Genomic DNA, 26,837 nt, shown 5'->3' on the forward strand with positions numbered 1-26,837 from the left:
GCGCCCGGGCCGTCCCTAGAGGGTCGGGCGGCCGCGACGCCGGGGAAAGGGCCGCGGGGCGGGGCGCGGGGAGGGGAGATCCGACTGGGCGCGTGCGTGCGCGGACCTGCGCGCGCACGCGTTTCCGTGGCCCTCTCCGCGTGTCATCCCCGTCGGCGCGCTCGCGCACGACGGGTCCTGGGACCCGGGTGTGGAACCTGTGTCTCTTTTCCTCTGGGCGTCGTGAGCTTAGAGGGGTGGCCGTGTTTGGACGGCGTACGCACGCGCTCGGCCCGCGTGTCCGCAGGTGCCGAGCGCGCGCTCACGGACACGGGTCGGCCTCCGCGGCTCTGTCCTCTTGGTTGGCGAATTGCCTTAGGCCCAGGGAGGGGGGTGGTTCTCCCGCTGGGCCTCCTCCTTCCGCTCAGCTACCCTCTTCCCAGGGTGACACCTCAGTCCCCAGAGCGCCCCCTTCTCCTCGAAGCGCTCTGTGCCGCTTCAGGGACCGGGCAGGGCAGCCCCTCACCTTGTCCTGTTGGAAGTTGGGCTGCAGAGAGGCCTGGGCCTGGACCCGCGTCTGCAGGACCCCCAGGACTCCCAGCAGGACCAGCCCCATCCACAGCGTGTGCAGAGCGGCCATTGTCCTGGAGCTGAGCAGCCACCTGGGCCTGTGGTGCCAGCAGTGCGGGCAGAGGGAGGGAGCCGGCAGGAAGAGCGGAGGCCACTGGAGAGACCCCTATTTATGGGCCTGGCTTGGCCTCCACCCAGGGCCCAGGGACAGCCCACTGCAGGCTCGTGATGCCGCGGGAGGACCGGGCCGCGGAGCCCAGCTGCGGGCGGGCCCCCCACACGGCTGCTTATGTAAGAGGCTCTGACCCGACCGGCCTGGGCCCCGCCCCCCGGGGCTGGGGCGTGGGGGGAAGGCAGAGGCTCCTGCAAGCTTAGTCCTCCCTCGGCCCCGCAGCCTGGATGGGGGTGGGGACACGTGGACCCCCTCTCACAAGCCCTACTGTCATTCTCTCTCCAAGCCTGGGGACCCTGGGAGGGGATGCTGTTCCGACTGTAGGGGTTTGGAAGGCCTGGCGGGTGGGCCCGGGTAAAGTAACCCAGGCAGCCCCTCAGGTGCAGCCCGAGGGCCAGGTGTGTGGGCACAGCTTCCCCACGGCCAGCTGCTGGGGCTCTGGCTTGCGGCCCCCTGGGTACCCTCCTCAGCCTGGGGCCAGCCCTTCATGCCCCCGTGGCCCAGCGGCACCCTGTGGATCCCTGGAGCACTGAGACCAGGGCTGCTGGCGGCCGCCTGTCTCCCTGCCAGCACGGGACTCAAGAGTCCCCACCTTCCAGGATGACAGGCTGCCTCCGAGTCCCGGACCGTGTTCGGAACCATACGTGTCACCTGTTTCGGCCTGAGGTCATCCAGGCCGGCAGGGTCTCAGCTCAAGGCTGAGCAGCTCTGAGTGGGCTGGCCGTGAGCATCCTGGGGTGGGCAAGGGGTCTGGGGGAGAAGCTGGAGCAGGGGGGCATTCCTGTGTGGCGCGGGCAGTGGGGGCAGGAGGCAGCCATCTCCAGACACAGGCCCGGCCCATTCAGGGGGTGCAGGCTCCTGCCCCAGGGCTTCTGCCCAGAAGCTGGATTCTTGGCAGTCCTGGCCTCTGGCTTTGGAATGGCCTGGAGGCTGTTCAGAAATGATCAAGGGGGAGGCACGGGGTCAGGTCGGCTCCCTAAATGGGACCAGCGTGGGCACTGCCATCTGGTTCAGGGATCCTGGCGAGGTCAGCACATCAGGCCTCCTGGCCCTGGCTGGACCCTCGCCATGGGACCACTGCCAGTAGCCAACATGTCCTGGTGGGACTGGGTGCCCTTCTGAGGCCAGGATCTCAAAATGCTGGTGAAAACGGGTGTGGCGGTTCTGTGGGACGGGCTGAGCAGCTGATGGCGGGGCCGGGCGGCCACAGGCCTGGAGCCTGCCTCTTCCCTCTGCACCTTTGCTCTGTAGCCCTGACATGCAGGCCAGGGGTGTCAGCTGGCATGTGCCGCCCTTTGTCCCCCACCCTGTGGCCCAAACAGGCTTATTTAGGGGGTGCTGTGGCGCTCTGTCATCAGGGCAGCTTGGGGGAACAGCTGGGTGGGCAATGCCATGTGGAGGGGCTCCTGCTTTTTCACTGGTGCCAGGCTGGGGCGGGGGGCTGGCGGGGCCTGGCAGGAGGCCATTGGCTTCCTGGGAAGAGGCAAATGTGAGGGGGTGAAGTGGCGAGAAACAGCAGACATCTAAGAGGGTGACTAGCAGTGGTGCAGGAGAGGGGGCGGCAGTGCAGGGGTGTGGGTGGCGGTGCAGGGGAGGGAGGGGGCAGCAATGCAGAGGAGGGGGCAGAGGCAGGCCTGAGACTCCCACCCTTCCACCCTGACCTCCTGTCAGCCCCGGACCCCAGGTGCCACCTGGGCACTGGACTGGGGGTGAGTCTCCCAGAATAGGCTGGGCCCCCAGGACCCTGCACTGGCCCAGGAATAGATCTGGGAGCGCCTTTCAGGCTGGACAAGGGCAAGAGGAGGAAGGTGGCAGGAGGCCTGGGGGACAGTGGCTGCACCCCGTGTGGGCACCAGGTCTCCTACCCGTTCATCGGCCGACAGTCCTTTGGCCTCAGGAACGCCTCTGCCAGAGGTGAGCACTGCCCACGGCAGGCAGTAAAGTGACCCAGGACGGTGACACCAAGGGTATGGAGAGGTGACCCAGGACAGCAGGACCCCGGAGACGTGGGCCTCAACGGCTGTCATCTGGGCTAAGCCACCAGGAGGGACCCTTGCAGCTGTATCCCCAGGGGGTGCGTGACGGATTCCGGTGGTGGGACAAGGTCCTCCCGACGACAGAGTGGCCCCTGGGGGCCCCCAGGCCCAGCGCCGGGGACTGAGTCCTTCTCCTCCGTTGCCCCGGTGGGGGACAGTCTGGGTGGCCCCCACGTCCCTTCTCCCCCAGCAGCCATTAACCGGCGGGGCGGGAGGACGCTGTGCTGGCGGGTGAGGACCAGAGGCCGGAGGAGCAGGCACTGGCCCTTGGTCCCCCTGTGGCCCAGATGGCTTTCCATAAACATTGTGGAAGACCGGGCCTGGCCTCGGGGAGGGCCCTGGGTCTGGGCAGTGATGGCAGCTCTCATCGTGGGTCAGCGGTGGGGTGCAGACTCCTAGAAGCGTGCCCAGTGCCCGCTGGCTGGAAGCTGGAAGAGCACTACGGAAAACCAGCTGTCTGGGTGCCCCCCAGCACAGGCTGCCACCCAGGGAGGCACCCCCGTGTGTGGGGTGGGCTGTGTGCGCCCTGCCGGAGGCCCCGCTGCCTGCTGCGCGAGCTGCCCCAGCGGGCAGCACACTGAGCTCACTCCCCGGAGGTGAGGGGGTAGCACTCAGGCAGGATGGGGGCCGCGACGGCAGCTGGGGGACCACGAGTCTCATGTCCCCTGCCCAGCCCGTGCTCAAAGGAGGCCTGCAGCTCAGACAGCCAAGCGCCCCCCTGCTCAGACCCTCCGCTCTCCGGGGGCCTTCCCTGTACAGCCCTCCCCCAGGTGTGGCACCCTCTCCTGGGTGACGCACTACTCCGTGCCAGGGTCTCCCCCAGCTCCTGGAATGACCCTCGAGCCCCTTCCCTCCCGTCCCAGCCCCCAGAGCAGAGCCCCCACACCTACCCTCTGCTTCCGCTCCCCAAGATCTCTGGTAGCAGGTCTCTCGACACCCTGGGCTGGGGCGGCCGCGGCCCCTTCTCCGAGCCCTCATCTGCCCCTCCAGCACCCCCACCTGAAGTGACCAACCCAGCCTCCCCTGGCCTCCTAGCTTGCACCCTGCCGTCCGGCTCCTGCTGGTCCCTGAGAACCCCGCTGGTGTGGCCATGGCCCCTGCAGGCCACCGGCCAGCTCCCTGATGGCCACACTGACAGCCAAAGGAGCGGCTCTTTGTGACCAGGGTGACCCTGGCGTGGCAGGGACAGGCAGTCCTGGCTGGTGGCTGGCCTCTCTGAGCCTCAGTTTCCCTGTCTGTGCAGAGGGAGTGAGGTTGCTCCCACTCAAAGGGTGTTGGGGGTATGGACCTCCCAGCCCTTGGGACAGATCTGCTCCCAGGAATCCCTGTGGCTTCTGAGAGCTTCTGGCGGCCTGCGGGCAGAGCTGGGCTGAGCCTGGGGCCCTGGTCCTCCCTCCCCCTGCTCCGGGCCCTCCCCAGGCCCTTACCCAGTTCTTCTGGAAGGGGACCCTGAGAGGTGGGGTCTGGTGGGGGCCCCGCCAGCCGCTGGGTCCGGAAGGTAGGGGAGGAGGCGCCTGCGGGCTGACCCACCGATGCCAGGCCCAGTAGGGTCCTGCCGAGCTGGGCTACTTGTAAGATGCTGGCCCTTGCCCGCCCTCCACGCCCTCGGATGGTGTATGACAGAGGCCTGGGGGTGGGGAGCGTCCAGGAGCCCCTCCTGTGTCCCTCCCGGCCTCCACACCCCCGCAGTCACAGGACTCCCCCTGCACTCTCTATTCCGAGCTGGGCCCTGTGTGGTCAGCAGCCCGGAGCTGAGCCATCTCTGCCCTCCAGGGGCCCCCGCTCAGCTGATGCGGGGATGGGGGGTGGGGGTGCCAACGTGCTGGGGCTGGTGAGGCCCCTGCTGGCACCGCTGCAAGCGGACATGCCCGGCCTGGCAGAGCAGGCACTGATCATGGCTTGCAGAGGGACGGCGTGGGGGGCTGGCAGTGCCTGCTCCTGACCCAAGAGGGCAGGTCCTGCTCCCAGCCTGCGGGACAGACGAGGGTCTCTCGGGAGCCCCATGCCAGAACCCGGTGCGGGGAGAGACCCCCGGAGGCTGATCTGGGAGCCTCCCCCCCAGGTCAGGCCCCCTGCAGCACACACAGCTCCGGACGCAGCGGCATCTGGGGCCCCGTGGGCAGAGAGCAGCCAGGGCACAGGCACCGCCCGTGAGGCTGCTGAGCTGCCCGGCAGAGACCTGAGGCCCAGGCGGGGTCTAGGACGGCCGCCTGCCTGCGGAGGGCTCGGGACGGAAGGGACGCCAGGAGTCGGCCTCATCCTTGAGAGGTCATCGAGGCCATTCCCCTGCCTCTGGCCTGCCTGGTCGGACACAAGCCCGGGGCCCAGGCCCAGGCTTGATCTCATTCTCGGGCGGCAGTGTCCCTCACAGATGGCCGGCTCTCTGGGGACGAGTCTGTCCCAGTGCCTGGCGGCTTCTCACTGACCTGCAGCTGACTGTGTCCTCTGGCCTTGGGGACCTCGTGGGCCCATACCCACCTTTGACTTGGCAATCAGCTGCCCCCAGCCTGTGGGAAGGGGCTTTGAGGGAACCCTGAGTGGGTGGGCAGAGGCAGCCCCTCTAGACCCCACCCTACCCCCTCAGGCCCTGCCCCCTACCCTCAGGAGCTCCCTCCCAGGCTGGGTGGGGGTGGGGGGTGGCTCACCACACCCCAAGATGCTCCTCCTATGGAAGGTGTTGAAAAGACTGACTGGTGGATTCCCAAAGAATTTTAAATAGGGAAGAGGCCCTGGGTCACAGGAAGCTGATAGAATATTCTGGAAAATCCCCAAAGGCCTTATCCCCTTTCTCCGCCCCTTCCCAGGCGCTGGGATCAGCCTATCTCCAGGGCCATACTGGGAAAGAAGGCTTGAGGCAGCCGGGCGGAGAGATGGGCATTGCCAGGTGCCAGCACCTGCCAGACCCGAAGCAGGGAGTGGGGGTGGCAAGGTTACCACCCTGGTGGGGCACTGGGACCCACAGAGGAAGTGGGGCGCCGGGTCTGCGGTGTGACCCAGGGCGGGTGCAGCCAGCTCAGACCTCCAAGTGTGCGAATTCTCTACACCCCCACCCCCACCCCAGCTCCTAGACCAGCCCAGCCTCCGGGGCCCCAGGTGGCCAGGTGTCCACAGAGGCAGAGCCCAAGCAGAGAGGACCGAGGCTGGCGGAGCGCCGGGGGCCAGTGGGGAGTGTCTTGCCCCGTCTGGGGTCTGGGCCAAAATCTAGAGAGGGCCCCGTGCGGGAACACCCCGGGTCCCAGGGGCCTCCCAAGGCCGGAGAGCGGCTCTCCAGCCGGGCCACCTGGGCGAGGCTGAGGCCACTGCGGGCCAGTAGGAGCCCGGGGCTGGCGGCCTGCCCCCACCGCCCCCCGTAGCTGTGGCATCCAGCCAGCCGGTGGGTGTGGGGGTAAGGCGCACCCGCTCACCTGGTGGAGGGCCCGTCAAGAGTTCTTGGGGCTCATTCCGTGGCCTCGACAGATGGGCCCCCCGGGCCCCCCCCCCCCCGGCATCCCTCTCCTCAAAGCCCCGGAAACCAGAGGGTCCAGAGGAGCCGTGCTCATCCAGGGCCCCAGTGGAGTCTCCCGATTCTGGAAGTTTCCTTGCCTCTATGGCCTGGCCACGTCAGGCTGGCCCAGGCGTCTATAGGGCCTCCTGGTCCCAGCAGAAGAAAGCAAGTCTCCCACTGGGCCTGGGCCCCCAGTCCTTGGTCCTGGGCCTAAGCGTGCCCCCGAGGTGGGCACTCCTGCCTCTCCCTGGGGGCCCGGGGGGGCTTCTAGGGGGCCACAGCTCTGGGCGGGGCCAGCCCCACGGTGGGCACCTAGCAGGTCTGGGGGGCTGGACACGTCCCCGGACCCCAGGCCCTTGGCTGGCCTCTGATACATGCCATCAGAGATGGCCTGTGTCTGAGGCCGGCTCTGGGGGTCCGGAGAGTCCAGGACAGGGCCTGGTCCTCAGGGCAAAGGCACCCGAGGGCTAGGTGAGGACAGGTGTGGGAGGGGACATCCCGCTCCGGCCTGATCTCGGACCTGGGAGCTCTGGGAGCCACCCACGGCCTGGCCTGCGCCTCCCCACCCCCACCCCACGGGTCATCCGGCGGTCATGCCCGCTCCTCCTGGCACCGAGTGTTTATTTCCGATGGGGGAAGGGCATGGGGACAGATGTGGCCTCAGGGGACAGGGCACAACAAGGGCTTGATGGGCACTGGGAACAGTCTCTCTGGAGGAAAAACCCATCAGTCTGGAGTCTGGAAGTCACCCTCTGTCCACTGGGCCCCACAGACCCTGCCCCCTGGGGGCTGGCCGGCCTCCCACCCTGGGCTGAGGTGGGCATGGGACTGTGAGCAGCAGTCATGGAGGGCACCCTGGAGGAGACGGGAGTGGGGCCGGGAGACCCAGGGAGTAAAGAGATGGGGCACTGGGGACCCTCAGGGTTAGAGATGGGCGCTGGGTCTGGAGGAGGCTGGGGGTCAGGAGGCCGCAAACGCCCTCTCCCTTGGCTGAGGAAGGGCCCGAGGGGAGTGGGAGGTGGGAAGGGGGCAGTGAGGGCGGGGGCTGCACCCGCGGGCCCCAGGGGCCGCGCCAGGTCTGGCACAGGAGGGACGAGACCACAGAAGGTGACGGAGTCAGCAGAGGGGGCTGGGGAGACAGGAGGCCTGCACCTGGAGTCACCGAGCCACGGGTCAGAGGTCAAGCGAGGTCATGGCAGCCATGGCCTGGAATGGGGCTTTGGGATGGGCAGGACCAGGCTGTGCCCACTCCCGGAGCGAGGCTCGTCCTGTCCTGTGTCAGAAGGCCGGGACAGTCGTGCCTGGGCCTTTGCCTGGCCGTGGGGGGCAGGGGTGGTCAGCCGCAGGACAGGGGTGGGGACGGGTCGGGAGGCGAACAGGAACAGGGCTGCGCTGCCCAGGCTGGCCCGGGCCCCCACACCCGCGCGGGTTTGCATGGCTGACATCAGGCCGGGGGGCTCCGTCCAGCTCAGCTGCTGCTGCCCCTCGGCCCCAGGGTCGCCTGGGCATCAGGCAGGGCCGCGCTTGGTAGGGGCACTGGCTGGTAGGGTTTCTGGCTGGGAGGGTTCGGGAGGAGGCAGCGTGGGCGCCCCGAGCTGCGGGGGGACAGCCAGCCTGCCCCGACCTGGCCGGACCTAGGGGAGCTTGCCAGCCGGTGAGTGGGGGGCCAGCAGGGCTCTCCCTTGATTTGGCAAAGGCTGAGTGACCCCGAGGGGCTCATAAGGAGGGTCCGAAAGGCGCCAGCCTCATGGGCCTCCGCCTCGTGGGCCAGCGTGGGTGCCCTGCAGGTGGGGCTGACCTCCTTTCGGGCTCTGAAGACCCAGAGCCTGGCCTGTGCAAAGCCCTTGAACTGTCTCCCACTGCAGCCAGACTTGGAGAAGGACCAGGTAGGTGGGAACCTGCGAGCGTCTGCCCCAGACTCTGGGAAGGGGCCAGGGCCGCGGTGTGTGGACGGGCACCCTGGCAGAGGCCAGCCATGGCTGAGGTCACGCGTCCCTGCCAGGCCCAGGGCCAGCCTCCACGGCCTCCGACTCGGGCCAGCATCGTCAGCGCCGCCAGGCAGGGCCAGGAGCTCCCCGGGGCAGGGCGGGAGGCCCCTGTGCCTCAGCCTGGTGGGCAGCACCCACGGGAAGGCAAGTGGGAAGCCCACGACGTCCTTCTAGCACTTACGAGCTGAACGCAGACCGTGGCCTCGGGGTCCAGGCCTCCGTGGGGGGGCCGCGGCAGCACTGTTGGGGGCTGGCGTCTCCCCGAGCCTAGGTGGAGGGAGACCCTCATCTCTGCCAAGACGGGCGCCAGGGCTGTGGGGGGCTGGTCCTTCCCTCCCGCTCCCAGGCTCAGAACCACTGGTCCCTATCCTCTACCGAGGTGGGGGTGGGGTATCCTGCCTCACTGTGCCCCTCCCCGTCCCCAGGGGTCACGGCTCTAAGCATGTTTATCTGCAAAACCAGCACTCCAGAGCAGGCACAAGGGCTGCGTCCTCCCTGCCCATTCCTGTGCCCACGCTGCCCACGCTCCGTCCTAGCCCCTCTCTACCCCTCCCTCCAGCTCAGCCACAGGCCTGAGTGGGCGTGAACTTGGCCATGGCCATCTGCAGGGGCCTCTTAGGGGGGCAGCTCCCTGCACCTGGAGGCCAGGACCTCGGGGCCCAGGGAGCCGTGGATGCCATACGCCAGGCGCTGTGGCCTCAGAGACGCAGGGGAAGGGGTGTGTGTGGACGAGACAAGAGACCAGGCCAGCCGTGCCTGCCCCTCCCCCAGCCCCCAAAGTCTGCTCCCAGGGACAGCCCCAGGCCTCCCCCCAGCTTCCGGGCCACCAGCCCCAAGAGCAGCCTGTGCCCCCCACCCGGGCCCTCTCCGGCTGGGACGGAGCCAGGGGGCCCGCCAAAGTGCATGGAGGCTCCCGGTCATCTGCTGTCCAGGGTCCCCGAGGGTGAGCAGCTGACAGGGTGGAAAAAACCCAACCTCCAGCTCATCCGCACAAGCCCAGGAAATAAAATAACTTCCTTCAAAACAAAATAGCTTTTCTGCCAGAGCGTCCCTGCCCGACGCAGGCCGCACGTCCCGTGGAGAGAGTTCGCGAAGACCCGAGAGAGGCCGTGTGCTTCAGAGCAGGCGTGATCAGGCCTGCACCTGCGTGCGTGTGCGCCTGTGTGCGCGCCCCGTCCGTGTGTGTGCTCTTGTGCACCACGTCCATGTGTGTGCCCATGTGTGCATGCCTGTGTGCGCGCCCCGTCCGTGTGTGTGCTCGTGTGTGCGCGCCTGCGTGTGTGCCCCGTCCGTGTGTGTGTGTGTGTGTGTGCGTGCAGGCACACAGCAGAGATCATCTTTCTATGTCCCCTCTACAGCCCAGGAAGCTTCGGCTCCTCACCAGGGGAGGGAGGTGGGCGGTCAGACGCCCTTGCGGTCCTCGGGCCTGGTGCCCTGGCCTGTCTGTGCCCAGACTGGTCCCATGGCTACCGAATCCGACCACCTCCCTCCCTGAGCCCCGAGCCCCACCTCTCGAGCCCACCTCCGTTTCCAGTCTGCCAGGTGGACATCAGAGGTGGTCTCCAGATGGCCGCCGAGGGAGGGGCCTCTGGGGGAGCCCCTTGACTCCTGGTAGACCACAGGTCATGACCACAGTGACGGTGGACGTGCTGATCTTGGGCCCTGGGACAGGGCAAATGGAGTTTTAGCCACGGGCACCTGGGTTCTGGGAGCCTTCTCCAGGGAAACCAGCGGCAAAACAGGAAGGGGTGAGGTCACTCAGGGGGGCTCTGGGGAGTCGAGCCTGGGGAGACCCAGCCTCCAAGATTCCTGGTGAGGCTCTCCACAACCCCGGGGTCTGAGCCTTCCCCCGGCTCCCAGGTCCCGGTCAGCTCACATGCAGGTGGACCGGGGAGCCGGGCCTGCCGGCGCGGAGTTACCCCTCCGTGCCAGGGCCTCACCCCTTCAGCCCCTCTGCCTGGCCGTGATAGGGGGCCCTGTGCAGGGGACAGCTCAGTGCCGGAGGCCTGGCCCAGCCCCCGTTCCTGGGAATGTGCCCCTTCCCGGGGCACTCCCCACACAGTCCTCACCCCGTCTCTTCTGAGCAGACGGGTCTCAGGACACCCCGGAGCTTTCTCAATGCCCCCCCCAGGATGAACAAAGGGACTCCTCCCCCAAACCCCTTCCCCATCATCCTCCAGCCACATGTGGGGTGGGGTGGCCCCTGGCAACACACGCGGTTCTCAGTCTGGGCCACTGTCCTCCATAGGGTCCCCGGGTCCTCACTGCACATGTGTGTGTGTGTGCACGCGCGCCAGAGCACGGGGTCCCTGGGTCCTCACTGTGTGTGCGTGCGTGTGTGTGCGTGCGTGGGGGCATGGGTGGGGAAGGCGTGAGGTGACCCGGGGAATCTGCAGCCAGGCCCAGGTTACCCACCATGTGGGGGCCGCTGGGAAAAGATGCTTCCCCAGGGCCAGCGTGGGCATGAGGCCTCAGAGCTTAGAGCTCCAGCAGCTCCGCAGCACAGGCTCGATGCCCCGGGCTGCCCACTCAGACCCCCGCCCTGGGCACAGGTTGCACCAGCCCACCTCTCCCCTCCCTTCCTCTTCCAGGAAGCCGGCAGGGTCAGCGCTGAGAGCCCCCGGGGGCTGCTCCCGGACCGGCAGGCCCCGGCGGTGACAGGGCCCCCCGGGCAGGACGAGGACACCTCTCCAGCCATCGCAGGATCCGGAGCGGGGGCCTACTGCAGGGTCGGGTGGCAGCCCTGGCACGTCCCACGGCCACCCGGCCGGGGCCAGTGCCCTGCCCGGTCTTCCCTCCACGCGTCCCCCGCCCCTGAAGCACCTGAGGCTGCCCTGTCCCTGGCACCTGGCCCCCAGGCCCTCTCCTCGGTGATGCCCCTTCACCCTCACCCCACAGCTGGGCCTCCACCCCCCACCCCCCTCCACTGCCGTGTTCCCAGGGCGCACAGCTGTTTCAGGAAGCTCCCCTCAACGCCGGCAGACGTGTCTCTCTCCTTGTGGTCCTGTCTTTGCTTTGGTTATTCTGAGGCCCTATTGTTAGTTGCATACAAATTGAAAACTCTTATGTGTTCTTGATGGACTGATTCTATCATTGAGATAACCTAGCAGTTCTGTACCCTCAGGTCTTAAACGCTTCTCTCCTAAAACATCACATGATGGATTCTTTAAAAATCCTCTGATCAGCTTTTTCTTTTAAGAAGTGTATTCAGGGGCGCCTGGGCGGCTCAGTCGGTTAAGTGTCTGACTTTGGCTCAGGTCATGATCTCACGGTTCGTGGGTTCGAGCCCCGCATCGGTGTCTGTGCTGACAGCTCAGAGCCTGGAGCCTGCTTCAGATTCTGTGTCTCCCACTCTCTCTGCACCTCCCCTGCTCACGCTGTCTCTCAAAAAAAAAAGGGGCGCCTGGGTGGCTCAGTCGGTTAAACCTCCGGCTTCGGCTCAGGTCAGATGTCATGTTCGTGGGTTCGAGCCCTGCATCAGGCTCTGTGCTGACCGCCAGCTCAGAGCCTGGAGCCTGCTTCTGGTTCTGTGTCTCCTTCTCTCTCTGCCCCTCCTCCTCTCATGCTCTGTCTCTCTGTGTATCAAAAAATAAATAAAACATTAAAAAAAAGTGTATTCAGTTAACTTTGTTTAACGTAATAATACATTGGGGTTTCAATGCACCATCTTATTTTGTGCTTTTTATTTTTCCCACCTGTTCTCACCTCCTTGACGCTGTTTGTGAATTGCTTTTCATCAATTCGTTATTTCGTTTCTATCAGTGCAGGATGTTGTGTGTGTGAGAACACGTACACTTTCTTCATGGTTGTGGCCAACGTTACGGCGTCCAGCTTCACCTTGACAAAATTACGCCTCCCTTCTTCCAAACAATGCCCTTTTCGTCATGTTTTGGAATTCCTGCATTTAACCCCCAAAGCACTGCTGCTGTTGTGCGTGGCCGTGATCGAGTCTTCCAGGTCTCCACCTGCCGGCAGCGTCCCCTGCTCTGGTCCCGCCGGAGCTCCGCCTTCGGGTCCGCCATCACGTTTTCCTCCCGGAAGCACCTCCTTCAGGGTTTTCTCTGTGGAGCATCTTCTGGTGACACAGTATCTCTGTCTCGTCAGAGCTGCTCCAGGCCGGAGGCCTTCCTGGCAGTGGGGGTGGGGGGGGCCAAGAAGTAAACACAGCTGTCCCTTGACCTCACAGCGACTTGGGGCGGGGTGGCCCGGGGCCTGCGCAGACACCGAGGCTCCGCACCGGGCGATTCCAAATCCAGCCTCCTCTGCAGAGATGGGGTCAGATCTCCCGATGTCTCCCCCTCCCTGTACTCCCCCTCCCCCGCTCATGCTCTGTCCACCCCTCTAGCCTCCTGGGGCTGAGGGGGCCGATGACCAGCTGCAAATGGGCACCAAGGAGCTTCCTGGGACGATGGAATGTTCTGCATCTTGCTCTGGGTTGTGTTGACACAGGTCATCAAAGCATCCAATAAAACCATGTCCGTCTCAGTGTGTGTCAAATAGAAATAAAAACTAAGGACTTTTTCAGACAAATGAAACCCAGAGCATTCATCGCTAACAGATCTGCAGGAAAAAATACTAAAGGATGCCCTTCAGCCGGAAGGAAAGCGTGCCTGTGGGAGCACCGGGGTCGAGGGGGGTCGGAGAGCAAAGGCTGGGCGCAGGCAGACCCCGCGGTCACCCTCAGTATGTCTTGTGGGGAATGAAATACATTGAGAACTAAAGTGCATGACAAAATAGAACAAAATCTCAGAGGGCATGAGTGGAACTAACACGTTGTGAATAACTGCCCAGAAGATGGCGAACATGTTAATTTATATTCCTGCTAACTCACGGAGGAGCCCATTGCCTCCAGGCCTGCCCACAAAGGAGAGTAAAAAGTTTTAGAAAGCAGGGTCTTCAGGGGACATCTGCGCACTCATGACCGTGCCAGCGCCGGGGGGCGGAAGCAATCCCAGGGACTACGGACAGGGGAGCGGATCAACCAGATGTGCTCCGGCCCACGACAGAAGACGGGCCTTGAAAAGGAGGGAGATCCCGACACCTGCCAACGCGTGGATGACCCTGGAGGCCCCGAGCCGAGGGAGATCAGCCCCGTCACAGGGGGACACGTTCAGGATGCCCCGGAGGAGTCGGGGCCACAGACACGGAGAGCGGGAGGGTGGGGCTGGGGGAGGGGAGGGCCCGGGTGTGGCGGGACAGGGTCCAGTCTGGGAAGAGTCCTGGACCTGGGTGGCGAAGGCCGTACCACAGTGTGACCGTGCCGGATGCCACGGAAGGGAAGACTTAAAGAGGGCTTTAAACAACAACAAAGGGGCGCCTGGCGGCTCAGTCGGCTGAGGGTCCGGCTCCGGCTCAGGTCAGGATCTCACAGCTGGTGAGTTCAAGCCCGGAGTCGGGCTCTGTGCTGGCAGCTCGGAGCCTGGAGCCTGCTTCCGATTCTGGGTCTCCCTCTGTCTCTGACCCTCCCCCTCCCCCACTCATGCTCCGTCTCTGTCTCAAAAATAAAGAAAATATTAAAAAAAACCACGACAAAGTAATATTTACAAACTAATAAAAAGAAAATGGTGCAATAAAAAAATTACTTAGTCCAACAGGTGGGGCGAGAGCACCCGTCTTCCGATGAGGGGACCCAGCACCCCCTCCTGTGGTCCTGCACATGCCCGGGCCTCTCTTGCCCCCAGGCCGATCCCACAGGGGCCTGAGCCCACGTCTGCTCCCTCCCGGAGCTCGGCACCCATCCGTCCCTCCCCGGCTGCCTTGGCGTGTCCCCGTCACACGTGGTCAAGCCCCCAGCAGGCTCAGGTGCGGAACTGGGGCCCCAAAGGGTCCGTTGGCTTTGCTGGTCATCCCTTCTGGGGGGCTGCTCTCCCTGGAACGGTTCCCCCAGGGGCCAGGGAGGGCTCCCCTGCAACAGGCCAGTTTCTCTGGCCACCCAGACAACACTCCTGCCTCCCGTCCATCTCCCACCCCTAGAGACCCCGGGCACCGGGATGCAGACAGAGCGACGCTGGCCCCTAAGTTTCTGGACACAGTATCCCCTCAAATATCGCAGCCATGGCTCAGGCCGGGCTCGAGCATGTCCACCCCAGCCTGGACGCCCACCTTGGGGAGGAGGGACACAATCCATGGCCCTCACCCACGTCTGCCTGCTTGTCACACTGCCACTATACTCCCTGGCCTGCAGGAAGGGCTTGGTTGAGAGAAATGGCCGACAGGTTTCCCTGGGGGCTGGGAGCTAAGCAGGGGCATGACCTTGGAGGCACCTTCCAGCATCTTCCTGCCTCAAGTTCCAGCAACAACGGGCAGCACCTGCCCTGGGGAGCCGAGCAGCCGGGGACCCGGAGCAGCAGGAGTCTGTGTCCAGGGCTCAGCTGGCCCCACCTGTGTCCTTGGCCCCGGGCTCTGAGCCTTTTCCCCTTTATAGGGTTTCTGCTCATCAGAGGTTCATGCAACGTGGAGCGGTCCCAGGGACGGGCTGGGCAGCGGGCCTCCGGCACCACAGGGAGGGACGTCCGGCCGGGGAGCGCACCTGCTCTCGCCAGGCCCGGAGAGAGGCTGCCGGGGGCGTGTGGGGGGAGGGGTGTCCTGGGCAGCCAGCCTGGGCGACAGCTGTCACAACACGCAGGCTGCAGGCGGTGGTGCTGACCCTGCGGAGCTCTGCCAAGCCACCTGGGCCTGCCGGGACACACACTGCACCCCTCCCTGGGAGCGGCAGGGGCCCTGCCCTCAGATGACAGGACTGGGCCGGGGCTGGGGGGAGTCGGGGACACCCTCCAGGGCTCTGAGTCCTGCCTGTGACTGAGGGATGGGGACCCTCCTCCCTCTGCCCAATAAGAACACAACGTCAGAAGACCCGAAGAAGTCGTGCACAGGGGTCCGGCCCGGGACCAGTCCAGCCATGCTTGGGCTCCTGCCAACAGGTGATGGTGAAGCGCCTGCCCTGGAGGAGGGGCGCCGCTGGGGGGGGAGGCACCGGGGCCGTGGACCAGGGGGCCTAGTTCCAGATCCCTGTAGTCCTCCCCGTCCGCACGTGCGCGGCTGCCTTGGCCTCGGCCCTGGGTTTGTGCACGACAGCTCGGCTCACGTGCGCCGGAAGGTTCTCCTGAGACTCATCTTACGTCCGCAGAACCAGGGGAGGCCGTGGGCGACCCATCGATAACCTTGTAACCGACCCGCAGCTTTGTGTGAGCTTGGTGGGCAGGGCCCAGAGGAACGCACGCCCTCCCCTCTCCGGGGGGCTCATGCTGACCCTGCCTTGGGGGAGGAGCAAGCCTGGATGGGGGGGGGGGCGGTGCTCAGGAGGGCCGGGCAGCTGTGAGCTGCTCCTCCAGTGCGCACATGTACCCGGGCTGGGGCCCCAGGCAGCCGCTCCCGGTACCTGAAGAGTCCTTGCACCCAGTGACGGTCAGGCCTGGGGGAAGTTGTCCCCGCACACCCACCGTCTGTCCTCCGCCGGGGCCAAGGCCTCTGTGTCCAGAGAACAGGCCTGCAGGTGCTCTGGGGCCCCAGCTGCAGCCCCCTCAGCAGCTCCAGGGCTCAGGGTGGGGGTGGGGTGGAGGCGGGGTCTGTGAACTTGCCCAGTAGGGGGCTGAGTGGGGATGATGGAGGTGCCTCGTCCTGGGACCAACTTGTGCAATCCACAAGGACCTGCAAAGCCACACGTGCACACACGCAAAGGCACACATGTACACATACGTGCGTGCACACACTCACCCCCCGGGAGCCGGGAGGGCAAGGACAGGCCTGGCGGGCTGGGGGTGGGCATGAGTGTGCTCACACCCTTGCCTCCGGCGCCCCCTACCCGCCCCAAGGTCACGGGCATGGCAGGCCTGGATCCAGCACGGAGCATTTATTTCATGTTGAGAGCAGGAGGGGGCAGTGCTGGGCCGGGAGACCGGCCTCGCCTCCACCAGCTGCCCGGCTGGGGGCAGAGCTGGGCGGGAGGCGAGAAGCAGGAGAGAGCTGGCGGGTCCCAGGGAGGGGAGAGGAACGGCTGGGGGCAGAGCTGGGCGGGAGGCGAGAAGCAGGAGAGAGCTGGCGGGTCCCAGGGAGGGGAGAGGAACGGGGCCTGAGGGGGGGACCGCGCCGGGGTGGGGGAAGGCCAGCCAGGGGCTGAGGGACGTGCCCTCCAGGGCGCCGCCCTGCCCCCACCCGGGCCCCCAGACTCTGAAGACGTGCAGGTGAGCGCCCCTGCTTGTGAGCACACACGGTGTGCGCTCGTGTTCGTGTGTGGGTGTGTACGTGTGTGGGTATGTAAGCAGTCACACATGCATGCAGGAGCACTGTGTCCGCAGGTGTGCGTGTCTGAGCGTGTTGTACGCACACGCCTGCCAGCATGTGTTCACAGAGCCACGCGCCTGCAAAGGGCCAGAGGTGGGAAAGGCGGGGGCATGGCGGGAAATGTCCCTGGAATTGGGAGGAGGCGGCCCAGGATCGGGGGTGGGGGGTGCCCAGGTGGGGCGGAGATCAAATAGGGAACCCCCCCTTACTGTGTGCTCAGGCTGAACCTTCTGGGGCTGCCAGGACTCCACAGGTAGACCCCGAGCACAGTCCCCACGCACCTGCCGGGCTCCCCCAGGGCGCCCGAGGCCCGCGGGCAGGTGCCTACGCTGGGTCCAGGCTCCTGCCGCGGCCCCAGAGCCTGTTGCTTGTCAGGTCTGGGAAGACGATGTTGTTCTCCGAGAGGCCCTGAGCGCTCACCAGGCTGACAAATTGCTCCAGCACCTGGGTCCGAATCAGCCACATTCTGCCTGGGGCCCAATGAGCCCGTCCCAGCCCTTAGCAGCGGGGTAGGTGGTGGCGCCCCCGCCTTCCTCCCGCCGCCCCGGGCCACCAGCTCGGCCGCGAACGGGACTCACACAGCAGGCTGACCCTGCGGATGCTCTGACTGCCCGACTGCCGTCTGGACAGCATCAGAGCGAACGTGCTGTAGTCCGTGTCGTACACCTGGACCTCCTCGGGGTCTCTCCCGGGCGCTGAGGGGTGACAGCCGCAGCATCAGGGGCATGCCCCTCAGTGCCCTCCCCACCACTCACCTGTCGCCCCCTCACCCTCAGTGCTGTCCACTGTGAATCCCCCAGGCTGGGCCGCTGGAACCAGCACATACGACCAGGTGACACAGCGGTGGCCCCTGTGAGAGCAGCGATAGACAGACAAGGAAGGTTCTAGAACTTGGCCAGACCACTGGTTTCCTTTTGCCTTCCTCAGGGGCTGAGAGAATACTGCGGTTTGTTTGGAGGAGACTTCGTCTGAAGCCACAGGCAAGGCCCGGCAGACTGCTGCTGTCCCCCAGGAGGGCTGTCTCCACTCCCTGCCCCCCTGGGGCTCCCCTGTGTCCTTCCTGGAGGAGTCAGGTGTGAGCCAGTGACACCTTGAAGCTTCTGCCCAGCCCACCCACCGACAGAGCCGAAACAGCCGGGAGCAGGAGCTGAAATGCGCACGTATGTGCAGTGATGAGAGGTGTTTTCTGGGCCACGGTGACCCCCCCCCCGCCGAACATGGAGCGGGCTCAGCTGGGCACTGTGGCTAGTGCCCTTGGCCACAGCCCTGGACTTGGCTGAGCCGGGCCAGGCGGGGAGAGGTGGGGGCTGCGGGCGGCCATTACTGTGCGGGCCTGGGACCCCTCCCTGCATGGGCTCTGACCCCGGGCAGCCGGCCAGCAGAGCCAGGCCAATGCACTTGTTTGAAGAAGCGGGCCGGGCTGCAGGTGGGGAGAGGTGAGGCCGGCCAGCTGCTCCCGCACTGGGCTCTCCGTCTCCCACGGCCCCCAGTAATCAACCTCTGGTAGGAACCAGGCCAGCCAGATGCCCCCAAGGGTCTGAGACGCTTCAGCGGGGGACTCTGGGGTGGCCGGTGGGGTGGGTGGGGCTCGCCAGCAGGAGGGGGCGGGGCTGAGTGGAGACCCTCAGCCACTCTCAGCTTCTAGGATTATCCCTGGTCTGCAGGACAAACCCCCCTTGCAGCAGGCTCCCACTTTATATAACTTGGAGCCCAAGAGCCCTAACCAGAGCCCCCACAGCCAGACAGGTGGGTGAGGAAGGCTGCCCGGCCTGCAGGAGGTCTGGGAGCGTAAGGAAGCCCTCGTGGCATCGGTACCCCCCACCTCATTCCAGGCACTATCTGTGAAGAGGCCCGTTTCTTCCCAGCCAGGGCGTGAATAGGCACTTTGCCCAGGCAGACCGCCTGGGACACCTGTCACCCGGGATGCAGCAACTGACCCAGGAGGAGCACGTGACTCCAGAAGGACAAGTCAGGGGCCACTCCCAGTCTTTTCCGGAATTGGAACCCTGAGAAGGACATCAGCCTAGGCTGATGTTTTATCCCTGTGAGGTGAGAACTTTCCTGAACAGAAGTGCAGGGCAAGCAGAGCTGGGAGAGGGAGAGAGAGGAGGTGATGGGGCCCTGGTCACACTGTTTGAGCTCCTGGATCCAGCTGTACCTGAAATCCATCAGCACCCAAGGTCTTCGGAGTCTGTGATCCGCTAAATGCCCCCCTCTCTTGTGTGTGTCCCCAGAGCTGGCTTTGCTCACTAGCAGCCTGTGCTGATCTTTAGGAAGAGGGCCGATGGGGGGCCCTGCTGAACCTGAGCCATGAAACCATTGGCTTATGGAGGTACAGGTCAGGGACCTCACTCACCGGGTCATGGCATATGACACTTTAAGGCGGCGGTTTCCATCCTGCTCGAAGGTCGCAGTGAACGGGTTCAGCAAGGAACGGTCTGTCTTCCTGTGGGTGCTGCCCGCCAGGCCCACAACAAACCATTCTCCCTGGAACTGTGGGGACCCAGGTCAGCAGAGCCCAGGGCAGCCCGAGACCCTTGCCAGGCTGGGCTGGCTCCCAGGCTGCACCTGCACTGAACCGGGGGCTTCCCTGGGTCTGGTAGGGACACGCTGACCCTGCCTGGTGGCTGGTCTTTTGTAGCCGGTTTCCCCATGTGTGCGGAGGCACTGAGATGTTCCCACCTCACAGGGACCGGCAGGGGACACAGGACGGAACGCTGCCCCAGAAGGTCTGTTCGGGGTCCTTTTCTGTTGGATGTGCGGAATCTCCGTGGAGGACCCCGTGGCCAGGCTAGGCTCCCCGGGGGGTGACTTCCCCGGCCACCATGGCCCTCTTTTCCTCCTGCACTTGGACCCTGGCTCACTTTCTCCCCCTCCCGCCCTGCCCCCAGACCTGGGATTCTTGGAAACTCTGTAAGACGGAGCTCATGCCTGGCTGGGCATTTGAGGTCTGGCCCTTCAGGGCTTTCGGCAGGACGAGCATCACCCACAGAGCACACCAAGGCCCCATCCCAGTCGGGACCAAGATTCAAGTCGTCACTGTCGTTTCTGTCTCAGATACTCACCTCTTTAAGGGCCCACCTGGCAGGTGCCCCTCCCCAGGGGCGTGCCCCCAGCACCTTCCTGCCCAGGATTGGCAGAAGAGGTGGGTGCAGGAGGCTAGGGGGTGGGCTGGGCAGGGGCGGGCCCTCTTCAGATCTTGCCCACCGAAGATGGAGGGCATCTGGGTCCCAGCCCAGGAAGGAAGGTGCTGGGGGTGCCTGCTGGGTTCACTAGCTCCCAGGGATGTTTCTAGACCTTGCTTTCTGATTCCTAAGACCCCAGGCTCCACACCTCCCTGCAACCCCTTGCTGGTGCCCCACGCACATGAGGGCGGGCAGAGGCCTGAGGCGCCTCCCTAGCCTAGCTAGCCTACCAGGTAGAGGGCAGAATGTCCACCCCACACAGGGAGCTTGACGTTTTTAGCCCCGGAGGTCAGGGGCACGGCGTTCCTGCTGCAGGAGCACATAGCACGGCGCCCATCCTGCCGCCCCCACCCTGCTCCCCGTGTCCCTGAACTCACCGGGTGGGGCAAGAAGCCGGCCGAGGGGCCCTACAGTCACGAGGGTCAGGGGCAGAGGCCAGTCAGTGAGGCCAGACAAGGGGGTGGCAGGGCAGGCAGCCAGAGCACCCAGATCCAGGTGACTGAGGGGCGGATCGCAGGGGCCCCTCTGCCAGAGGGAGGCCAGGGGCAGGAAGCCCAGCCTTGTGGGAGTGGGGTACCTGCACACTGGGTGCACCTGGCCACCCCCGGAGCTGGGGCTTGGATAGATAACAGCCACTCCCACACGGGCAGGCAGGTGCGTAGGTGCTGGGGTCTAGGACATATCCTGGAAGAATGTGTACCTGATCCATGTGCCCCTTCTCCCCAACCCAGGTCCCTGTGTCCTGGGCCACCTTCCCGCTCCCCCGCCCTGGGCCCCCGCAGCCTGTCCTGAGGAGGAGAGCCCCTGCCGGGACACTCAGAAAGCGCCCATCTCCCACAGCAGGGGGGCTTCATCTGCTCTGTCCAGGCCCTCACGCTGCATGGAAGGGTGTGACCCCCTGGTCCATCCTCCTCCCAAGAGCCCCATTGCCAGGTGGAACGTAAAGTCCTCTCTGGGCCAGCAGCAGGCCCCAGGGCAGGGGCAGGGGCAGGGGTCGGCAGGGCCGCCCATCAGTATCTCCTGCTGTGCAGCACCCGCATTCCTTGGGCTTGCTGCGCCCGCTGCTCAGCATGGCTCGACTATGTCGGGAGACGGGCCCACTCGGAGACAAGCTGCAAATAACCTGTTTTTTCCTGAACTTCCCAAAGCGATAACCGTCCAACAGAAGCTGGCGTAGCAGCCCCTGCGCCGGACTCTCTGAACGCCAGGCCTCCGCCTCCCTCCCTGCAGGCACCGATCTTGCCCTGATGATCCCGACCCAGGTCTCTGCCCGCCGATCACCTGAAAGCAGCCCCCTTTGCGGGGACCCAGCCCGGCCTTCGGCCACGAAGCGCCGGCCGCAGTGGAGGCCGGGCGGGTCCTCCCGGCCTGAGGGGAACCCCTGGGCCGGCGCTCCGGGCCCCCAGCCCACTCCTCCCGACCAAGGGGCAGACTCGGCGCCCCCTCAACCCGTACGTCGGGTCCCAGGTTGCGTGGAGGATGCCGGGAGCCGCCTCGGCGAGGCTCCTCCCACCTCCAATGTGATTGGTCGGAGACGCGCACGTGACGCTGGCCGCCTGCTGTTTGCCGGGGAGGCGGGAGCTGGGCGCGTGTCCGCTCGCGGAGGCGCGTGACCCGACGAGCCGGGAGTCGGCAGCCGTCCTCGCAGCCCGCCCGGAGGAGCGCCGGGTCGGCGGGTGCAGGCTGGACCCCCGGCCCGCCCTCGCCGCTGCCCTCCATCCCCGGCGGCCCCTCGGGTGCTCTCCTCCGCCCAAACAGCAGCAGCAGGACGCGCCCCCTGCTGCTCCCCAGTTCTTTCCTCTCTCCCCGAAAACTCGGACGTGGTGCTCTGGGCTCGCCCTTCCCAGGGACGCAGTCCCGGGCGACGGGGGCACCGGGAAGGGCAGGCGGGGAGAGAGGCTGGAGTCCGGGGATCCCCGAGGCCCTCACCCGGCCGGGGGCTGGGGTGGGGGCAGCGCGAGGCAGGAGCAGGACGCGTGGAACGACCCTGTGTGAAGGCCCTGCTGAGAGCTGGAGGGAGGTGGGGGGGTCCCCTCCGCAGCGAGCCATGTCCAGCCCTGTCCCCACAGGCAGGGTCCTGGCCGTCCCGGCCCCCGGAGCTGCCATGTGAGGCCCGGCGAGCAGAGCCAAGCACAGAGCGCCAACAGTCACCCCACAGAGCCCACGGTGTCCCTTGCCTGTGGGCTCGCGGGCGCTGGGGGCCTGGGCCGCCGCACGCCTCCGTCCCGCCGGCGGCGGGCTCCCAGGACAGTGCGCCTGCTCCAGGTCCCCAACCACGGCTGCCAATTAGTTTGTATACGTTTTCTAAAGGTATTTTTTTTCTTCTAAAGTATTAAAAATCCTCTATTAGAATTAAAAGGCTAAATACAAACTAACGTTATTTTACATAAAAATAACACTTAGAACTACAATTATTTCACATGCTTTGTAACAATTAGAGTTCATCACACTTTTTTTTTTGTAAATAAAATTCATGACAGCCGAGATCCCCTGCCGGCAGACTTGCTGGCGGAGACCCAGAGGGGCAGGGGCCGGGTGCTGCGGGCCTGCGGTCACTGAGGAGGGTTCCCTGGCGCTGCCCTCTGGACGAGCAGAGGAATCCCTCCCGGAATCCCTCGAGGAAGGTCTGCTGGAACCCTCCGGGACCGCAGAGCAGAGCCCCTTATCCTGCCCGGGGGACGTGGGGCGAGGGACGCAGGCTGCTCTGGGGCAATGCCAGCGCCGAGCTACGGCCCGTGGGATGTATCACACCTGTAGGTGCCCTGTATCCAGCTCTTTGCTGTGGGCCTCTGGGAGGTGGGGCCTGGGGGGAGGCCCTTCTCCCTCAAAGTCTTGGGGGCCAGGGCTCCCCCGTTGCCCCCTCTCCCTGCCCTGCATATGTGTCTTCCTGGGGTTCCAGCATCAAGACACCTTGGGCGGGCACCCCCCAGTCTGTGAGGTGGGGTGTGAGCCCCACCCACTGCAGACATGGAGCCGTCTGCTGGCGCCTCACAGCCGCTGCCCACCCTCTTGGTCTGGACTGGGCCGGCAGACCAAGTGGGCATGCAGAGATGGGACCAGACAGTGGTCCCTCCTGCTCCGAGGCCTGTGGCTCACCTGCTCCCCACCCCCACTCCCCGGCAGCTCAAGGACGGAAGCCACTGGAGGGGAAGGGAGGACACAGGGGCTGGCAGGGTGGCCAGCTCCCAGGTGTCCCTCAGCCTCATGGTCAGTCAGCGGTGAGCTCTGGACTTCGAGCTTCCAGGGACAAGGCACCGCCCTGCCTGTGTGCCCGGGGCCAGAAGCACTCGTCAGGTGGGTGCCTTGAGGGTCCCAAGATAGGGGGGCTTGGGGCCAGTTCCAGGTCCAGCTTTGGCCAAGTTAATGCCTATTTTCCCGACTTTCCAGCCCCAGTCTGGCCCCAGCCTGAGGCTGTTTGCCCTCAGACCCTCCCCCAAGTACTGGAGGGGTGGCCACCCCTCTAGCTGTCCTGGTTCCCAGGGCACAGCCGGGGGCGGGGGGTGAGGCGCACACAGTCTTCCAGGATGGGAAGTGTGTGCCAGGCACGGATGGCCAGAAGCACCCCAGGGTGCTGACTCACAGCCACGTGGGCCTGGATCTTGCCCAGTGAGGCTGAGGGAGGCCACGGAGGGGAGCAGGAGAAAGCCAGCCTCCCGAGGAGGGGGTGTCCTCGGACCCAGACACACCATCCCGGAGCTCTCGGGGCACAGGGCGGGGCCGGAGCCCAGCACAGCTGCTGAAACTGGCCAGTGCCCTCCAGCAAACGGAGAAGACAGGTTAACGACCTTGGGGGGGAGATTTTGGTTGTAAAGATCCAGAGTGTTCTCAGCAGCAGGGGCGGGAGTGGGGTCCAGGCCCTGCCCACCAGGCCCCTGGCATGGCGCAGTAGCCACAGCTCCCTCCCCTAGCTGCAGGGCAGCCAGCCTGGCCCTGTGGGACCTCCCCAAACCAGGGTCCTGACCTGTGTGGAGAGTTGCAGGTGGGGTGACTCAACTCTGTTTTATTTCGAGTGCCCTGTGGCTTCCCAGACTGACCTCTAGGTCCAGTTTTCCCCAGTCCTGATTCTTCTCTTTCAGTGATGTCCCCCCTGCCTGGGGCCCCCCAGTGAGGGACCTCGGTATGTGGAAAGGCGCAGTCAACTCCAGGGAACAGTGAGGAGGCAGCAGGAGGCAGACCTTCCCCAGGACTCCGTGTCCCCCCAGCAGTCAAGCATCGTTTGGAAGGGCCCCTCCATGTGTGGGGGAGACCTCATTCCCCCATTTCAGCCCCTCCCTCCCCTTGCCTGTATCTTCCCACATTCCAGAAAGGTCTTCTCTACACAGCAGAGCACACCTGGCCTCCAGGTTCCTGGTAACCGGGCTCAGACCCCAGGCGTGGGCTCCCTTCGTACGCCAAGCCCCCACGCCCCCCCCCCAGTCCTAGCACATGAGTCCGGCTGCCTCCATTCTGGGGTAACACCCCCCACCCCCTATTCTTCCTGCCTGCCCACCCTGTGATCTCCCGTTTGCCCGGTGCCAGGACTGGACTCAGCCCCAGGTGGTCAGTGCCATGCCCCGTCTGCGCTTACCAGCCCTCAGGGGCAGCCACGGGGACAGCCCGGCCTCCGGACTAGGATGGATGCCAGCTCATCCCAGCCCCAGGTGCCATATCCAGGACCCAGGAGGGGGTCTGCCTGCCCCTCTGTGGCGGCCTGTCCTGTCCCCAGGAGGGAGCTCCTCAGCCTCCTAGAAAATGCTCTCCACCATCTGAGCAGGGGGCAGGCTCAGGACCCGGGCCCACCCAGGGCGGCCCAGGAAGACCCGCAGGGCACACATGCTTAGACACAGGGACCAGGGAAGGGCAGCTGGACCGCAGGGCAGGGGTGCAGCTACGCAGAGGAGAGCCAGGCATGGACAGCAGGGCACGGCACATCCCTCTCCTGCCCACCGGGGGGGGGGCAGCCCCACATGCCCACGAGATGACGGGCAGGCGGGGGGGCCCCCGGTCCAGGTCCAATGTGTAAAGGAAGGAATCAGGGGCCAAGCTGGACAGCGTTTAATGAAAGCAGTGCCCCTATACCCCCGTGGGCTGTGGGCAGCTTCAGGATGCACATGGGAGTGAGTCCCCCCCAGGGTGGCCCTGCCCCGCGGGGTTCCGGGGCTCAGTGAGTGGGGCAGTGGGTGCCACCACCTTCAGGGTCTTCGCTCCTTCTGAGTTCCGGGCTGCCACCTGGACTCACCTCCTCACTTCTGGGCACAGAGACGAGACTCAGCCAGTGAGGGATCCACGGGTGCCTTCCCTCATTCACCACCCACCAGCGCTGCCCACTCACCATTCAGGACATGGAACTGGTCTGCAGACTCGCAGAAACCTGAGGGCCCAGGCAGGGGTCAGAGGTGGCTGGGCCAGGGCACGCAGCGGGAGGGCGAGGCAGGCCACTAGGGGCCACGAGGGAGACTTACCATACTTGGGGAAGAACAAGATATGGTCCTCGGTCAAGTTGACCCTCTGGATCCGCTGCTCAAATGCACTCAGGGCCAAGTCACTTGGGGGGAGTGAGCGGGCTGTGGGGCACACAGGGCTCTTGGGCACGTGGTGAGGGAGCAGGCAGGGCATGCTGGGCGCGTGGTCTGTGTGCCTGGGACACACCCACTCCTTCCCCAGCCCCTCAGTCCCCAGCCCTGGGCCGGTGTGCAGGGGCTCCCCCCGGGCCCCTGCTCAGCCGGAAAGAACGAGAATACAGGCAGGCAGGAAGGGGCTGGGTGTCCATCTGGGCTCGTCCCCCACGGACGGCCCTGAGTGTGTGCAAAGCTCGGGCTCCGCGTGTACGCACCGTACAGCTTCACCGACAGCCGCCTCGCCTGCTCCAGGTACAGGATGGCAAAGCCTCGGTAGTCTGTATCCCCGACGACCACATCTACTGGCCCACGGGCACCTCGGGCTGGGCAATGCGGAGTCAGCTGAGGCAGGTTCCGGCCCCCAGCCCTGCACCCCTTCCCATGTCCTCCGCTCACCTTGGAGCAGGAAACGCCCCTTGACGCCCGTGTCTCCGTAGAGCTGCCGCACCTGCCAGCAGATCCCATCCCTGGGGAGGGGATGGGGTGGGAGTTAGCACGGCAGCCTTAGGGACCCCAACCTGGGCAGCGCCTCCCAGGACTCTGGTCCAGGCCACAGAAAGGCTGGGGTCAGAGTCAGGGGTCTGTGCCGGGGACTTACAGCTTCCGCAGAGTGCTGACGGCCATGGCTGCACCCTGGGGAGCCACATGCAGCGAGGTGGCCTCAGCCTGGTGGCCCTCCTCCTGCAGGAAGCGGCACGAGGAGGCCACTGCCACAAGTAGCCACGTCCCTGCAAACTAGGGGCAAGCCACGTGAAGACACAGGGGATGACTCCTGAAAAGTTGGACGAGTGACCGCCCACCCACCTGTTCCCCCCTCTACCTGCTGAGCATCGAAGTTGGCCTTCGGCTGGATAGTGCTAATGGGGGACGCAGGCCGAGAGGGTCTCCGAGCCCTCCTGCTCAGGGAGCCCCCAGCCAGGAGCAGAGTCAAGAGGAAGGCAGTCCTGGGGGTCAGCATGGCAGTGGCAGTGACCAGAGTCGGGGAGGCTGAGGGCAGGACAGCCAAGGCCTGGGTCAGAGTCCACTGTCCAGTGTCGCCCGGAAGCCTGGCACAGGAAGTCCGCGTCGGTCCACCTCCAGCTTTACCAAACACCCTGCCTCCCCACCACCAAGAGTCCACCCCAGCTTCCTCGACTCTGCATTTCCTGAAAGGACCCTGGCGCCATATCCTGCTTACGGAATCCTAGTTGACCCCTGGTTCTTTGTCCACGGCCCCTTTGTCCACCAGCCGCTGTGAGCGGCAGAGCGGCATGCCGCCCAGGTCTCGAACCAGCGCTGTCAGTGAGCATAGGTCTCAGGCCCGCCCACTGGCTCCCTTACAAGGCCGCCGCCCCTCCCGGCCGCCTGGGGGCGCTGTTCCGCGCGAGCTCAGTGCGTGCAGGCGCAGCAACAGCCGAGGCGGGCTGCCTGTGCTCGACGCTCTGCGGGTATCGATGCTTCAGGGCTCGAGGCGTCAGCCTGGCGGGCTCCATCATAGAGACGCGGCGGCAGGAGCGGCGGGGCGGAAGCGAGTCCGCCGGCCGAGGCCGGGCGCCGGGCCGGGGGC

The 26,837-nt window shown here is 65.5% G+C and overlaps 3 protein-coding genes across 4 annotated transcripts in view; all 3 read right to left on the reverse strand.

The window, feature by feature from the left end:
* PTGDS (prostaglandin D2 synthase) overlaps positions 1-724 on the reverse strand; it is a 3,394-nt gene extending 2,670 nt beyond the window's left edge. The window contains exon 1 of the mRNA XM_029919978.1: positions 506-724. Within this exon, the coding sequence (XP_029775838.1) occupies positions 506-619 (114 nt within the window). The 5' untranslated portion in view covers positions 620-724. The remainder of the gene's footprint in view (positions 1-505) is intronic.
* Positions 725-16,744: 16,020 nt separating this feature from the next.
* On the reverse strand, positions 16,745-21,413 carry LCN12 (lipocalin 12). Its single transcript, XM_029920995.1, has 7 exons — positions 21,237-21,413; positions 20,818-21,138; positions 20,072-20,101; positions 18,866-19,002; positions 17,280-17,359; positions 17,088-17,204; positions 16,745-16,979 (listed from the first exon to the last, which is right to left on the reverse strand). The coding sequence occupies exons 1-7, from the start codon at positions 21,411-21,413 to the stop codon at positions 16,834-16,836; spliced, it is 1,008 nt and encodes a 335-aa protein (XP_029776855.1). The 3' UTR covers positions 16,745-16,833.
* A 3,299-nt stretch (positions 21,414-24,712) lies between these two features.
* Positions 24,713-26,621, reverse strand: C8G (complement C8 gamma chain). 2 transcript variants are annotated; one of them, XM_029919974.1, is made up of 8 exons: positions 26,469-26,621; positions 26,112-26,337; positions 25,890-26,026; positions 25,688-25,758; positions 25,507-25,614; positions 25,136-25,237; positions 25,006-25,044; positions 24,713-24,922 (listed from the first exon to the last, which is right to left on the reverse strand). In XM_029919974.1, the coding sequence occupies exons 2-8, from the start codon at positions 26,247-26,249 to the stop codon at positions 24,909-24,911; spliced, it is 609 nt and encodes a 202-aa protein (XP_029775834.1). In that variant the 5' UTR covers positions 26,250-26,337; positions 26,469-26,621; the 3' UTR covers positions 24,713-24,908. The 2 variants fall into 2 exon arrangements, with proteins under 2 accessions (XP_029775834.1, XP_029775833.1); XM_029919973.1 differs by lacking the exon at positions 26,469-26,621 and having other exon boundaries at positions 24,713-24,919.
* Positions 26,622-26,837: the final 216 nt, after the last annotated feature.

This window comes from Suricata suricatta, chromosome 13, assembly GCF_006229205.1.
Source record: "Suricata suricatta isolate VVHF042 chromosome 13, meerkat_22Aug2017_6uvM2_HiC, whole genome shotgun sequence".
Lineage (NCBI taxonomy): Eukaryota > Metazoa > Chordata > Mammalia > Carnivora > Herpestidae > Suricata > Suricata suricatta.